At 57.0% G+C, this 13,703-nt stretch overlaps 4 protein-coding genes across 4 annotated transcripts; 2 read left to right on the top strand and 2 right to left on the bottom strand.

Annotated features, from left to right (window-relative positions):
* The first annotated feature begins 809 nt into the window (after positions 1-809).
* Positions 810-2,370, top strand: BJ171DRAFT_70752 (uncharacterized protein). Its single transcript, XM_053115830.1, has 2 exons — positions 810-1,247; positions 1,402-2,370. Exons 1-2 carry the CDS (start codon positions 892-894, stop codon positions 2,063-2,065), a joined length of 1,020 nt encoding a protein of 339 aa, XP_052967351.1. The 5' UTR covers positions 810-891; the 3' UTR covers positions 2,066-2,370.
* An 84-nt stretch (positions 2,371-2,454) lies between these two features.
* Positions 2,455-3,992, bottom strand: BJ171DRAFT_501610 (uncharacterized protein). The gene is made up of 5 exons (XM_053110684.1): positions 3,510-3,992; positions 3,358-3,390; positions 3,219-3,269; positions 2,940-3,097; positions 2,455-2,800 (listed from the first exon to the last, which is right to left on the bottom strand). The coding sequence occupies exons 1-5, from the start codon at positions 3,723-3,725 to the stop codon at positions 2,593-2,595; spliced, it is 666 nt and encodes a 221-aa protein (XP_052967350.1). The 5' UTR covers positions 3,726-3,992; the 3' UTR covers positions 2,455-2,592.
* Positions 3,993-5,049: 1,057 nt separating this feature from the next.
* BJ171DRAFT_423109 (P-loop containing nucleoside triphosphate hydrolase protein) lies at positions 5,050-7,145 on the bottom strand (the record flags this gene model as incomplete). The annotated part of the gene is made up of 9 exons (XM_053107580.1): positions 5,050-5,134; positions 5,247-5,341; positions 5,491-5,702; positions 5,890-6,040; positions 6,262-6,489; positions 6,556-6,640; positions 6,704-6,828; positions 6,934-7,001; positions 7,103-7,145. Coding segments are annotated over 9 exons (1,092 nt in total), but the record flags the coding sequence as incomplete, so codon positions are not given.
* A 1,249-nt stretch (positions 7,146-8,394) lies between these two features.
* On the top strand, positions 8,395-13,595 carry BJ171DRAFT_615855 (Lipin/Ned1/Smp2-domain-containing protein; the record flags this gene model as incomplete). The annotated part of the gene is made up of 18 exons (XM_053115337.1): positions 8,395-8,586; positions 8,831-8,917; positions 9,247-9,319; positions 9,406-9,645; positions 9,958-10,023; positions 10,117-10,132; positions 10,256-10,310; positions 10,422-10,751; positions 10,944-11,047; positions 11,142-11,322; positions 11,444-11,644; positions 11,819-11,967; positions 12,069-12,201; positions 12,268-12,374; positions 12,471-12,585; positions 12,668-12,771; positions 12,950-12,987; positions 13,167-13,595. The coding sequence occupies 18 exons, from the start codon at positions 8,395-8,397 to the stop codon at positions 13,508-13,510; spliced, it is 2,535 nt and encodes an 844-aa protein (XP_052967348.1). The 3' UTR covers positions 13,511-13,595.
* Between the last annotated feature and the right edge of the window lie 108 nt (positions 13,596-13,703).

Raw genomic sequence — 13,703 nt, 5'->3', positions numbered from 1 at the left:
CTCTACTCGCTGCATCGCTCTCCCACATCCGGCCCTCCAGCTGGAACCCATCGGATTGTTGTTTGCTCCTGCTCCCTCACGATACTCATTTCTGGCATTGCTTGTTACCAGCGCCATCTTATCATTTTCGTTTCATCTCACTCACTCACTCACTCACTCACTCACTCACTCACTCACTCACTCACTCACTCACTCACTTAGTCAGTCACTCGCTCGCGCATCCACCACCGCACTTCCCCCCGCCCCCATCTTTCTTGGCTTGATTCCCACCAGGGCGGACGGCACCCATTTCGCCGCCAATCACTCCGTATCTTCAACGTTCGGTCTCGGCCTGGGACGCGCCTTCGACTCGCCCAGCAGCAAGTCCGAGGGAGGAGGGGGCATCGCTACCGGCCGTCCCCGTCTCCTATGCGTCCTCCTCTGCCTCTCCGTCTGCCCGGCCGATCGCCCTGGTTCCTCGTCCCTCTCAATATACATGTTCTGCATTTGCACTCGTCCACAACCACCTGTCGCCGCCGCCGTCGCTACTGTCTTACGATCTGCAACCGCTCTCAGCCGTGCCTGCAATCACTCGGATTCGGCAAAGGATCCCGACACGCCTCTGGGACTCACTTTCGACTCAGTAGGCCGTCCATCCTCGGCCCTGGTCTCAAAATGCGACTTCAACCCAGGTAGGCAGGTAAGGGCCGCTCTGTGTTCTCTTCCTCCTCCCATCGCCCTCTCGTGATTCGATCTCGCCCTCATCCAGGCTGTTGCAAAAGCTAAGGCACGACTGTCTCTGCCGCGGATACACTCGGTGTTTGGTGCAGCTGCTGGGTCAAGTCCCTTGGATCTTGCGCATCCTGGTCCCTCGTCGCAGGCGAACGTGCAGTGTGTGCTCGAGTGGTCTGCATGGCTTCGGCAAGAATCGATGCTCGAGCGAATGGGGGGCTTCGAAACCTGTCTCGCGACTCAAAGCCACAGCGACTCGGATTCCTTGCAGAGTCTGACCCATTTATCATCGGTAGATCCGGCCGAGGTCGATCTGCGTCGAGGAGGGCCGTTTCAGCCAGGAGGCCGACAACCCCTCACTTGCCGCCTCCTTCCAATCTTCGATGTCCCAATCAGACCCAGTGGAGTGACTCACCTGCCGACATTGTGTTTCGAGACCCTCTCGGGAGATCTCGAGCACGAATCAGGGCCGGAATCGGCATCCAGCTCCAGCGATGCAGACGGTGGCTGGGCGGCTTTCTGAGCTGCATCCCCAGGTTTGTCCAGGACGCTCGCGGCGCTTGTGCGTGATATTGTTGGTCCTCGGGTTGTCTCCGGACCTGCTCCGTTGGCACAACGATCGATTCAAAAAGCACATCAAAAGCACGCCCGGAGCAAAGCACGATCAAATAACCTCGCCAATGCACATAGTGCGGACGATGAGCAGGGCTTGATTGGACTCTGGCCCTATGACAGGAGGCCGACCGACCAACTGCACTCACCCCGATCCGACGAACCGTGGGTGACCCCGATTGTTCCCCGAATGCCGATTCGAGCGCCGATTTGGACGGCCGATGCATCCAACGCAGACGCAAAATCTTCCGAATCGCTCCCAGAGCCGCTGTTTAGGATCCGGAGTTGCTTCTCGGTGGCAAGCTGGGCGTCGAAGCGCTCCCATGGCCGACTGCTCCGGCTGCTGTCCCGCTTAACATCGGAGCCATCTTCGGGTGCCTTTCTCTTCTGCGGCACCATCTCAAGCACCGACCGGATATCACTGCTCGTGGCGAGGCTATCGGCTGCAGTCGATTCGAACGAGCTGGCTGGCCGGCTCTCGAGTTGCGCGGACCTGCTCGCAACGCCTTCGTTAGCACCGATGCCGATTCCGAATCGGCTGGTTTCTCTGTCGATTCTGATTCTGTATCGGCTCAAATCCTCGCCTCCTTTAAGCCATACACGAGCTCGATTGCCCCTATCAGCCCTGCCTCTGTGGCTGTCAGTGGGGCCTTTGGCAACAAGCTGGATTCTGCACACCTCGTACTGCTCCCGCCGTTGCCGCCGCCTCTCGGATGAACGTCGTCGGGCTCGGAGTCGCTGATGATAATTGGATGAGGCTGCATCGGAGCCGTGCTGCAGCCTTTCACAGGCTCCCGAGGCGCTTTGCACTCGAGTTCGATATCGGACTCTGCGGATGGATTCGGCGTGCGGTAGAGTTCACATTCGACATCAGCAAAACAACCAGTCTTCTCAAAGCAAGGCGGCATGCGGATTCCTCCCGCCCCTTTCCAGACCTGCAAATAATCCCTGTCATGCACTCACTGACCATCGTCCGTCAAGGACCACATATCGTAGAAGCCCTCGATGTCTGCGATGATGTGCTCTGGAATAGCGCCAAGCTCGTCGGCTGGGCAATCGGCATTACTGTCGCTGTCTGACGCAAGCGCAACCATGTTCTCAGTCCGATCTCTTGGGTGCTTTTGTCGGCAGTAAGGCAAGTGGTCGGCAGTAAGGCAAGTGGTCAGCTTCCTCTCCTCGCGCAGATTGCATCCAAGCAGGTCTGGTTATATCTGCCTGCAGAACACCCAACACACCTCGGTCTCGTTTATCAGATGTGTGAAGTGACAGTCAAGCCCAACTGCAAACGACGGATAGGAGAGCAATCAGCGGACAAAGTAGCAGAGAAGATGGGGCTGGCTGCCAGAGGGTCGGCCGGCGATCATCCGGGGTGGTTCGCCCACCATGCTCGTCGTGCAGGATCAACATCTCAACCGCCCCCTTGGGCGATCCGATCGAAAACTTGAACTGGATGGGCTCCTCAGCGAGCTTGGGCAGGCTGGCGAGACCAAGAGTAACAAATCAATTCGAAAGATCTGCCCCGAGTTTTCGATGGCAGCGGTGCAGACGAGGGCTTTCTGCAACCAAGTCGGCCCTGCAGTCGTGTGGGGAGCATATCCAAGATCTGCGCACCGTACCCGATGCTTCGGTGGTGAAGGTATGTCGACCCCACAAATGCAAGAAAGAGAGCCTTGCGGAATCGCTTGCAGACTCTGCCGTCGCTGGGACTGACGAGGGTGATCGTCACCCACAGCTCCGCATCCTTACTACCGCCTGCCTTTGCAAATGTCTCAACCTGATCCCGAAACATGGCATCATCGCCAGGTCAGCAGCGAGCCAGGTCCGCCAAGCTGGCACTGACAATGGCAACCTGACCGCCTTTTTCGACTCTGCTGCGGGGCTCGTTGCATCCATACCTTTGCTGCGGCGATGGTCAGCCGTGGAAACGAAGAGAGAACGTCCAAGATCTGTATCGCGGGGATCCAAGGAGCGAGTCAAGTGGCTGCCGCCTGCAAGCTGACGTTCTAACTCTCAGGGCTGTAACCTCCCACTCACCTTGTTCCCAAACGGCGGGTTCCGACCAACCAACTAACAAGCACAAGGGAAGGACGAACGTCGCTGTGAGCAAATTTCCTCACGAAGCGCACTCAGGATCGATTGCGCATCAGCGGCTGAAGCGGTCTGAACAGATAATCCTGCATCCGCACCATTTCAATTTTCCGTGGATCGCAGCGAGCCAAGTCGGCAAGACTGTTGATCCCGCCGCGGCCCAGGCTTTTGGAGAACTGGGGGCCAATGCCGTCGATCTGCCGAAACACGTTCGGAGCGGTCTCCCAGGCTTTGGCTGCAAGGCATTGGTGACTGGATGCAGGAATGGATACAGGAGTGGATACAGGAGTGGATGAAGGAGTGGATTGAGACATTGTGGCAGATTCAGCGCCACTGATTGCTTCATCGCAAGGGTGTGCCAGTGCTGTTATGCTAGGTCGCCAGTGTCCATTGATACGCACACCGCAAACGCCGCCATGATTCCCTTGGGATGTCTTGTCACCAGCGACATTTGTGAGAGGCCTGTTGGTCCATCAGGGCCAGCACCATTGACGTAAAATGTCAATATAGACAGTCGAAATCCGGCACACCAATGGATTCGCCATTCTGCGGATGCTGCACCGACTCTTGGCCAGTCTTGGAGCATGCTGGAATATCGTGGCGGTTTCGAGACCCAGATTGACACCGCAGGCACTGCCGTCAAGAGGAACCGACCCCAAAGCGCACTGTATGATCACATCAGCACGGAGATCATCCAGTGCGGTGGTTAAATCACTCGAACAGGCCATCCGAGCATATCTGTAGACCAATTCTGCGAGCAAACGACAGAGCTTGTCCCAACCTGAATCAAAATGTACACTTTCTGAGCCAGATCCTTGACTCGACCCTTGATCGGGTGGCGAATGGACTTGCTGAGCTTGTTGAGGTGGGATTTGTCGCCGCGGAACCGAATCGAATCGTATTCGCTGCACCCGGCGAGGCAAAAGAGCTTTGACAGGTGCAAGGAGCGACGAATGTTGAGTGGCCCAAGTCAGAATGGCGCTCGTTTCGACAGGTGCTGTCATTTGGGACAAGACGAATACGCCTCTCACCGCACTCGGCACATCAAAGGGTCTCTGGACAAGCGCGACCATGCGGACAACCGAATCGAATGACACATAGTACTTGGCCATGATCCTGCCGTACTCTTGGACTGAGTGTTAGCATCCTCAGCAGTAGCGCGGCGCCGTTGCGACACCATCGCCTTACCTGTGCTGGTGATGGTATGCTCATCCTGTCCCTCCCGTTCGACAGATATCAGCTGATGGCTCGAGAGCAGATCAATGTGCTTGTTGCATATCACTGCATGTAACATGTGCCAAATGGGATGGGTTTCGGACTGGTCAGCGATAGTGCCGAAGTTGCGCGGATTGCTTGGGCGAGGCGACTGCGACTGCGACCAACCTGTCAAAAGCGACTCCGAGGTAGCCTGCGTGTCGGTACTTTCCAGCAGCCGGTAGTATTCTGGATTCTTCTTGGAGCGGACTTTACCCACAATGGTCAATATGATGCCTCGGACCGATGCCAATGGTAGGCAGACTCCACTTACTGTACAGATACGACGATTTGAGCCTGTGCAAGGATGCAAGGAGGGAGATGAGTCGCAGATGCCAAGTGCAAATATCAACGGCCGGTGCACACGCACAACCTTCCCACGTCTTACCAGTCCAGAGCTCCTTGGCGCGACTCAATGGTTCCCAACACCACCTCGGCATTCAGGTGCTCGATGAGATGGAGATGCAGGCTGTCGGTGGAGTGTTCAGTTCGGTGATCAAGAGTGTGCACATTCACTTTCCGCACCGGACAGAATCGAATTGCATCACGCCACTCGTATCCCGCAGCATGTCATCACAAACCTGCTCTCGATGGTCTCGGACCCTTGCACCATCGCCTCGTATCGCTGCCGATTTTCATTCGTTGTGAGAATCAGGGCTCTGCCGCTGGAGTCAAACTATCACCGGTATCAGTATGAACACAATTGGCATCATAGTAATACACGACTGTGTTGTACAAGTGCTGGCATCGCTCTTGGGCTCGGATCCTATCGAGAAATCTGTGCGCTGACTCGTTGTTCTGTATTCCACCCATATGCGTGCTTACCTGTGGTCTGCCAGCTCGGCCAATCATCTGGAGAAGATCCAGCTCGCTGTATTCTTCAAACTTGCCGTTGCGGTACTGACTTGTTCCTTTGATGACAACAAGATAGGCCGGCAGATTCACGCCGACAGCCAGCGTCGTGGTGGTGCAGATGACCATCACAACCCCGTCGAGGAACGCCTGTTCAATCGCACGGCGATCGGCAAATGCCATGCCTGAACCAATGGAAGGCCCGAATGAGTTGATATCTGAGCATTGCTCCCCAGGGCCCATTGCATTCCTAGTTACCTCCGTGGTGATATGCGACGCCTTCGGAAATGAGGCCTGAGGGCAGGCGATTGTTACCAAAGAGAACTGCGATCCGCGCCATGGACAAGAGGCCCGCATTTCAAGCCACCGAACCTGCGAGTTTCCCGTCTGTGATGCTGCTTTTGATGCGGGCAAGTCTGTCAAGCCGCGCGGGCGCTAATGTCAGACCATCTAACCCAAGTGCCCGGCTATCAGCTGCGAGGCGATCAGCTGCGGCAACAGCGGATTTGCGGCTGTTGCAGAACTGGAGACGATGTCATATGGGTCAGACACAGATGTAATAAATCCCAGCAACTCGATACTTGCCACAAGAACCGATTTGTTGTTTGCATATCGGCGTATCACGTCTAGCAGCTTGCTGTCCATGATCTTTTCACACACGAACATGTTGGTGCTGCTGTTCGAGAGCCCGATAACAATCTTCTCGATGTGCACGGCCCGGTACTCCTCGCCAAACGCACGAACTGTGGCTCGTTGGTGCGTATCTGCGTCACAGAGCCATTCTCCGATATCTTCGACATTTGGGACTGTTGCCGAGACGGCCACAATTCGAAGCTGGCTCTGCGGACTGCGTGCGTTCGTTTGACAAGCCGAGCGCCGTTCCCGAAGCTGTCTGTTGACGGTCTTCATGCGGGCGACGACAACCTCCATCGTAGCCCCACGAGACTCTTTCAAGACATGGACTTCGTCGACCTGATGTGGATGCGCTTGTTAGCACCGTACAGACACTCATGCATCTCCTTCCACGTCGCTCGGTACCAGAAGGAGCCGGACTAGGCCCATGAGCTGTCGGTTGTCTTTCCATCGTCTTGTCGTCGAATCCCATTTTTCAGGCGTTGTGACTCTGGGAACGACAGAGGGTCAGAGCACGATACGATGTTCAATAAAGCCATTCCCATGATCCTACATGATATTACTCCGCTTGACTTCGGCCAGATTTGCGTTCTCGGTGTCGCCCGTGAGCATGTTGCATGTGATACCAAATGGACCGAATTTCTCCTTCCATTCACTGGCTTTCTCGGTGCAAAGAGCCTTTGCGCGCAGACGAGCACACGTTTGGTGGGTGATGCAGACAAGAGCCAGGTTGTGTCAAGTCAGCCGCAAGGTGGAGACAGCACGGCCGATGCAGCTCCAGACCTTGGTAGGCGCCATGTACACCGCCTTGGCATTTTCGCCATGTGGATCGACGAGCATGGCGATGATTGCTGGACCGACGGTGCCGATACACCCATGTCTGTTGTGAGTGGGCGGCCACTGATAATCCGCTTTGAGAGTGGCTGGAGGCATCTTGCCTCGGAACACATACCGAGCTCCAGAATCACTGTTTTCCCTGATCCAGTGGGTGCTGTGGGTGGATTATTATCGCGGGATCCAACATAGCCCTGCTGTGTGTCCAAAGGAAGGGTCTGGTATCTTACCGCTGACGACAAGATTGTTCCGAGTTCGATAGATCTGTAGCAAGATTGTGTTTAACGGCAGAAAGCAGGCCCGGCGAGGCAATTTTCCTTACGTCGTTAAAGAGAGCGGACTGGAGTTTATTGAAGCTTTTGAACGGAAATATACCACTGTATGGCATCGCTGGCGGAGTGCGAGGGTATGCAGAGTCAGCAAGGTCTGTGTCATATTGAGTACTCATGGGACTGCCGATGCAGCATTGGACAGCTCAGCGGGCTCACGTATGCACGAGGTCGACATTTGCCCAGCAAGAGAATCGCCGTGTTGGGTAGCCGATGAGGCCGTTGGTACGAATGATGCAGTCGAGGAGCGGTAGTGACTGCACAACTGGCGAGTTAGCTGGTGAAGTGACTCATCCACGGGTTGCACTGCCAATTGAAAGATGATGCATTCTCTGCCATGCCGACCTGGGATCACCTCTCTGCAAGGGTGAAGAGTGGAGAGTGGGGTAACGCGGGGGTGGATATGCTGTTGGCACGACACAGTCCAAGAAGCCGTTGCCGTGACGGAGACTGTGACGAGTGCCGCCGAGTTTTGTGCCGCTGCCACGGGTGCAACTCGGACGAGAGTGTATATCGCCGATGTCGTCAGAGAAGAGGAAGCCGGCCTGATTTCCAGAGACATCCTCGTTCGCGACGACATTCTCGTTTGCAGCGCCAGCTCGGCGATCCCAGTACCATTCGTTCTCCATGAGTCGCGGCCGATGAAGCCCATGAGCATCGGGGGGGGGAGGGTGCGATTTTGTATGCCCGAGGCGGTGAGTCAGACATGGGAACTGGTGGGCCATTCATATCAACACCGCGCTGTCTCGTGCCCAGACATGTGAGCGTCCCGTCCGCGCTCTCGCTCGCCCCTCGCCGTGCTCTCGTCCGCCGCTGTCTCTGTACAGCCGCGTGCTGCGCCTTTCTCGCCGCGCTCCCGCCGGCCCTTGCCTCTTTGGGCCTGTCGCGCCGCTTCCCATTCGTCCGCCCCCCGCCTGCTTCCGCTGCATCCGCGCGGTCTGCTCGTGGCTCCATCGGCTCCAAGACCTCGCCAAGCCAGCATCGACCCATCCGCCTCGGCTCCGGAGACGCCCTTCCCGCAGATCAAGATCCATCTCCCCGTCGCTGCCTCGCCTCCAACCCTCGCCCCCGAGCCTAAGCCATGTCTTCCACGCTTTCGTTCGTCGGCAAGGTGGTCTCGTCTGTGGCAGACTTCTACAAGGACATCAATCCTGCCACCCTCTCCGGCGCCATCGATGTCGTCGTCGTCGAATCCGAGCAGGGCGAGCTTTCGTGCTCGCCATTCCACGTTCGCTTTGGCAAGCTCAAGCTGCTGCGGCCCCACGAAAAAGTTGTATGTATCTCTGCCAGGCGACTGTGTCGTTCCCGTCCGTATCTCTGGGTTGGAGGACTGGCTGCATCATATGGCGGTGTGCTTCTTGGCACCATTGCCGAATCGCCAGCAGCGATACCCGGCCCATTGCCGCCCTCAAATACCCATCGTGGCTCGGTGCGGTGGCTCGCTGAACGGTGGAGCGTCCTGCCTTCGGCTCCAATGTGACTCACCGTCATCGCCCAACTGCTGCTGCTCAACCCAGGTCGAGCTCGCCGTCAATGGCCAACCCACAGGACTCGAAATGAAGGTCGGCGAAGCCGGAGAGGCATTCTTTGTCATCGGAACAGAGGTTTGTGTCCGCCGCTCGCTTCGACGGCGGCTGCCTGCAGGCTGTCGCCTCGGCATTCGACGAGGACTGTCTCGAGACAGTGCGTGCGTCCGAATGCATCCGGCCGATACTGTCGTCGGGACCACCTTGGGCATAGACTGACCCGCAACTTCTTATCGTCCCTCTGCGGGGCTCTGGTGCATCGTCGAGCACAGGAGACGGTTCCGTCGGAATACGCCACTTCTCCAATCCTTCAACCCGCTTCGCCATTGGTACGTTACTCGGCAGAATCGCCTGGTTTCGCCATGATCCGCTAACCTTCATTCTCCACTCGCCGGCGCTGCTGGTAGACCGACACGGTGGAAGTCTTTGACCTAGGCGACGCTGCTCCAGGTCCCAGCGACCTTCAAGATGCCGGTCGAGGTGATATCGCAGTGCGTCATTGTGTTTGGCTGCAATTCGGCCCTTTTGACCCTTCTCTGCGTGACTCGGTTGATCCTTGTGCTCAGGAAACGGCTACGTCAGCGCCCACGGCTCGGATATTGCGCCCGATGAATATCCCTCGGACCAGGTCGTCCTGACGGTATCGGAAGAAGCCGTGGTGGTGAGCACTACACATGACTTGGAGGAGGGCCAAGCTGCTCCTGCTCAGCCAGAGAGCACCAGCCAGATTCCGCCACAACTGGTGGACGGTGGCCCCGATTCTGCAGACCTGCGCGTTCCCGCTGCCGACGATCTGCCCGAAGAAGGTAGGATTGGGCCGCTCCCGCACGCATTTCCGGCTTCGATGCGAATGGCTTCCTCCACAATCTCGCCCAACCCATGCCGTTCTGGTCCCCGTTCGCCTGTCCAGTCTCCTCAGCTGCAGAATATGATGGGCGAGCATGCTTCGTCCCTCCTGGACCCTTCCTCTGTCTTTCGCCATTCCCTCGCGTGAGCATCGAGTACCGAGGCATTGTCCCAAAAGCCACATGCCCCACGCATTCTCCGACCTTGCACTTGCCGATCCCCCCTGTCATGCTAACGACGTCCATGATCTCCATTCTGCGACTCCTCGATAGGCGACGCAGACTTGCTGTTGCCCCGCCCAATCCGTGCGCGAGCACTGTCGAACGATTACTCTGATTGTAAGCCGATCGAGCATCCGCCATTCTGATCGTCCGATCCGTCAATTGTAACGCAGAGACCCATTGGCTGACAAACCTGTCTTTCTCCCATAGCCCGCGCGGCGATGAGGTGATATTTGCAGTGGCCTCTCATTCACTTGAGCATCCGAGTCATTCACCGCATGCAGATTGGAGCTGGATCGATCGTCTGGTCGTCGTTGTCCAGTCACTGACTCTGATTTGCAAACTGCAGCCGCTTCGCTGTCAAGAGTCTCCCCGAAGGACCCCAGAGCGATAACGAAGTCGAGGTGCGTGCTCTACCAGAACTTTGAAACGGTTGCTTGGCAGTCGAGCTTACTTGTTTCGCATCGTGCGCTCATATGTGACGCTTCTCTCGCACCTTGACTTTCGTTTGATAGTATCAGGACAGCCAGTCCACTAGCACCCGCGATCGATCGGGATGGAGCTGGCGCTGGGGTGGGCTGCCGGTAAAGTCCAGCGATGACAAGTGGGCTGCCAATCCCGTCGATCCAGTCACTCCCGACCAAAGCGTGCCCTTGTCGACCCAGGAGAAGGTCGATTCGTACCTGGCGACGCTCTCGTCGGCGCCGCCGCCGCCTCTCAACGAAGGCGCTGTATCGATCCCAATCCCGTCGGACACGGAGGCTCCTCTGCCCGAGTCCTCGGCGGCTTTCTCTGTGGAGCTGTCGTTGTGTGGCAGCAAGGATTTTGCGACGTTGGTCGGTGCTGTAAGTTTCGATTCTGTTCCTCGTCATCTCACAGTACCGGAGGGCTGATGCCGCTCGACAGAACCGATGATTCCGCTAGTGCGTCTCGCATCGTCAGATGGGATCCGTATTGCTCCAACGAGTCTTCATTCCCTTGGAGCAACCATCACAGCATGCATTTGTTCATCCGACACCCTACCAACTCTGCCCCAGGCTGCCGACGAGCTGTTCGAGAAGCACAAGGTCGTCTTTGATCAGTTTTCTCAGTCTCCGGCTATCCTCAGCGACCCCAGCCTGATCATTCGTCTTGGCAAGACGTAAGTCGAGACGCACATGTCCACGGCCGATCACAAGGCCAATATGGCCGCCGACGCCACTGCTCGAGTTGCTTTCTCACACCCTTGCGCACAGTCAGTACCACCAGTGGCAGACTGCAGCGCCCATCATTATCTCGCAGGTCGCCTTTGGAAAGTCGATCTCGGACGCAACTGTCAAGAAGACTGCTGAGAAGACCAGCGAGTCCAATGAGCCCAGCGGATACTGGGGTCTCAAGGCATGGTGGTCCCGTAGCGGGGCCAAGCCTGAGGCCGAGGTTGGTATCCATTGTCGCTTGGCCGTCGTGCTTGCATGGGTCGATCTCGCGAGGCCGTTGAGCGTTCAATATCGTTGCGGCTGGCTGGCAACTAACCCATGTCGGCAACCGTATCGCGCAGCACAAGGAAGGCGGACCTGCTCCACAGACGGGCCCGACACTTGAAGCACCTGCGCCGATGATGTCGCGGAGCGTCTCTCTGCCGGGAGAGGTGACCAGGACGTCGATTGAGCCGCCAAGTCCGGCTCTGATCCCCGAGACGCCAACACGCAAGCCTTGGACGAACTACGCAAAGTCTCTGCGTCTGAACTCCGATCAGCTGGTTTGTGCACCGCAATTGACTGTTGTTGATCCTTGCTGAGCAAGAAATCGCTCCAACGTCCGCAGATGGATGCCTTTGGGTGCAGTCTTCAGCGACAAGGCTGTGAGTATCAACGGCCAGGTACAATCGCTGCTGACCCAGTTGCGCCCTCTCTACCGACCATCGACCATGCAGAAAGCCCTTAATCTCAACAAGGGTGTCAACACCGTGACTTTTACAGTCACCACTAGCCTTCAGGGAAAGGCTGAATGCACATCAAAGATCTTTTTCTGGGACTACAACACCAAAGTGGTCATTTCGGATGTCGACGGAACCATCACCAAGTCGGTATCGGTTCGAGGAAGGAGGGGATACAGCTACCTCGCTGGTGTTGAGCGTTGGCTGGGGGTCGGGCTCAGACTTTGCACCATGTGTTCCTTTACAGGTCGGACGCCCTGGGGCATATCTTTACCATGGTTGGCAAGGACTGGACCCACTCGGGCGTGGCAAACCTGTATACCAACATCAAGAAGAACGGCTACGAGATCCTCTACTTGACCTCTCGAGCCATTGGCCAAGTACGTCTCTGCATGGCGCTGTCATGTGCAGGCCCCCTTGTGCTAACCCACATGTCTGGATTCCAGGCCGGCTCCACACGAGACTACCTCAAGAAAGTAGAGCAAGGCACATACCAGCTCCCTGAGGGACCCATCATCATGAGCCCCGATCGTCTCTTTCGGTCATTCCACCGGTAACACCCTTCCACATGCAAGCGACGGATGGAGCGGCTGTCGCAGACAAAGGCGCTGTACTTACGCAACATCACCTCTGGCTTGCGTCTTTGCAGTGAGGTTATCCTTCGACGGCCCGAGGAATTCAAGATCGCCTGTCTCAGAGACATCCAGCGCCTCTGGGGGCCAAACGCCAAGCCTTTCTATGCCGGGTTTGGCAACCGCATTACGGTGAGACACACGCAGCTGGTTTGTGCTGTGGCAGTATATCGATTCAGCAGCCAGCTGACTGCGTCATTTCGCGCCGCCACAGGATGCCCTGTCATACCGAAGTGTCGACATCCCCCCGTCTCGTATCTTCACGATCGATCCCGCTGGCGACGTCAAGTTGGAGCTTATGAACAACTACAAGTCCACGTATGTGTCCCGCAGTCGCAATGGCGTATATGCACATATGCGGTCGCTGTGCCGAGCGACAGCATGATCCGTTGTCCGGCACCGCTCCTGCCGCTTTCATCGATGGTAGCGAGTCGCCGCACAGCTGTAGCTGATCTCGATCTTTGATAATCCACGCGGTACACCTGCCCTCACACAGATACGTCAAGCTGAACGACATTGTCGATCACATTTTCCGTATGTATACTGGGGGAGGGGCACTTCCCAAGCTTGGCTTGTGGTCGAGTGCTAGCGAACCCTGTCGACAGGGTCGCCAAGCCGCACGATATCCGACTAGTTGATGAGCCCTGCCCTCTTCTGACTGCCGTTTCTGTCGTCCCAACGCTCCCTCCACTCTCCATCCACCACCAACTTAGCCTCGCCTGACTCTGCCGAGGCCGTCGACTTTTCCGATCTTTCGTTCTGGAAGTCTGTGATCCCGGAGATTGATCTCGAAGCCGAAAAGCAAGCGGGCGTCGTCGCTCAGACCCCGGCTACCACTGCTGACGCGGCTGCCGCTGCTGCTGTTGCATCTGGCACTGCGGCGGATGCTGGAGCTCAGCTCGGGGAACAGCCGCCGCCGCCGCTCGATCAGCGCGACCAGGGGGATGACAAAGACGTCGAGGCTGACGATGAGGGCGGAGTCGAGGATTTTGAGGACGACAGCGACGAGGAAAGTCGCTTGGAGCTGGAGAATCTCAAGGCGACGCCGTATCTGTGATCGTGTGATGGTCGCCAGCGAGTGCGGACACAGGTTCCAGTTGACTGCTGGGTCTTGAATACAAATGAAGGAAAACGCCCAGACACTGCGATGGCTCACGAGTGAGGCTTCCGTTGGACTAGTCTGATGTGCATTTGGATGCCTTTCTGCTCTCCCATTTGCCGAGGGCGATGGACACCGCAGAATGCAAGGC

The sequence above is a fragment of the Polychytrium aggregatum genome (genome assembly GCF_025602895.1).
Source record: "Polychytrium aggregatum strain JEL109 chromosome Unknown BJ171scaffold_15, whole genome shotgun sequence".
NCBI lineage: Eukaryota > Fungi > Chytridiomycota > Chytridiomycetes > Polychytriales > Polychytrium > Polychytrium aggregatum.
The sequence above is the reverse complement of the archived record's forward strand: the minus strand, read 5'-3'. Positions and strand labels throughout refer to the sequence as shown.

Coding starts and splice junctions, on each gene's coding strand:
- BJ171DRAFT_501610 (XM_053110684.1), bottom strand. CDS start 3,725: ATGTCTCAATCCACTCCTTCATCCACTCCTGTATCCACTCCTGTATCC. Junction 3,270..3,357: donor ACCCGCCGTTTGGGAACAAG/GTGAGTGGGAGG, acceptor CCCGCGATACAG/ATCTTGGACGTTCTCTCTTC. Junction 3,098..3,218: donor TGACCATCGCCGCAGCAAAG/GTATGGATGCAA, acceptor TTTCGGGATCAG/GTTGAGACATTTGCAAAGGC.
- BJ171DRAFT_70752 (XM_053115830.1), top strand. CDS start 892: ATGGCTTCGGCAAGAATCGATGCTCGAGCGAATGGGGGGCTTCGAAAC. Junction 1,248..1,401: donor TTTCTGAGCTGCATCCCCAG/GTTTGTCCAGGA, acceptor CAATGCACATAG/TGCGGACGATGAGCAGGGCT.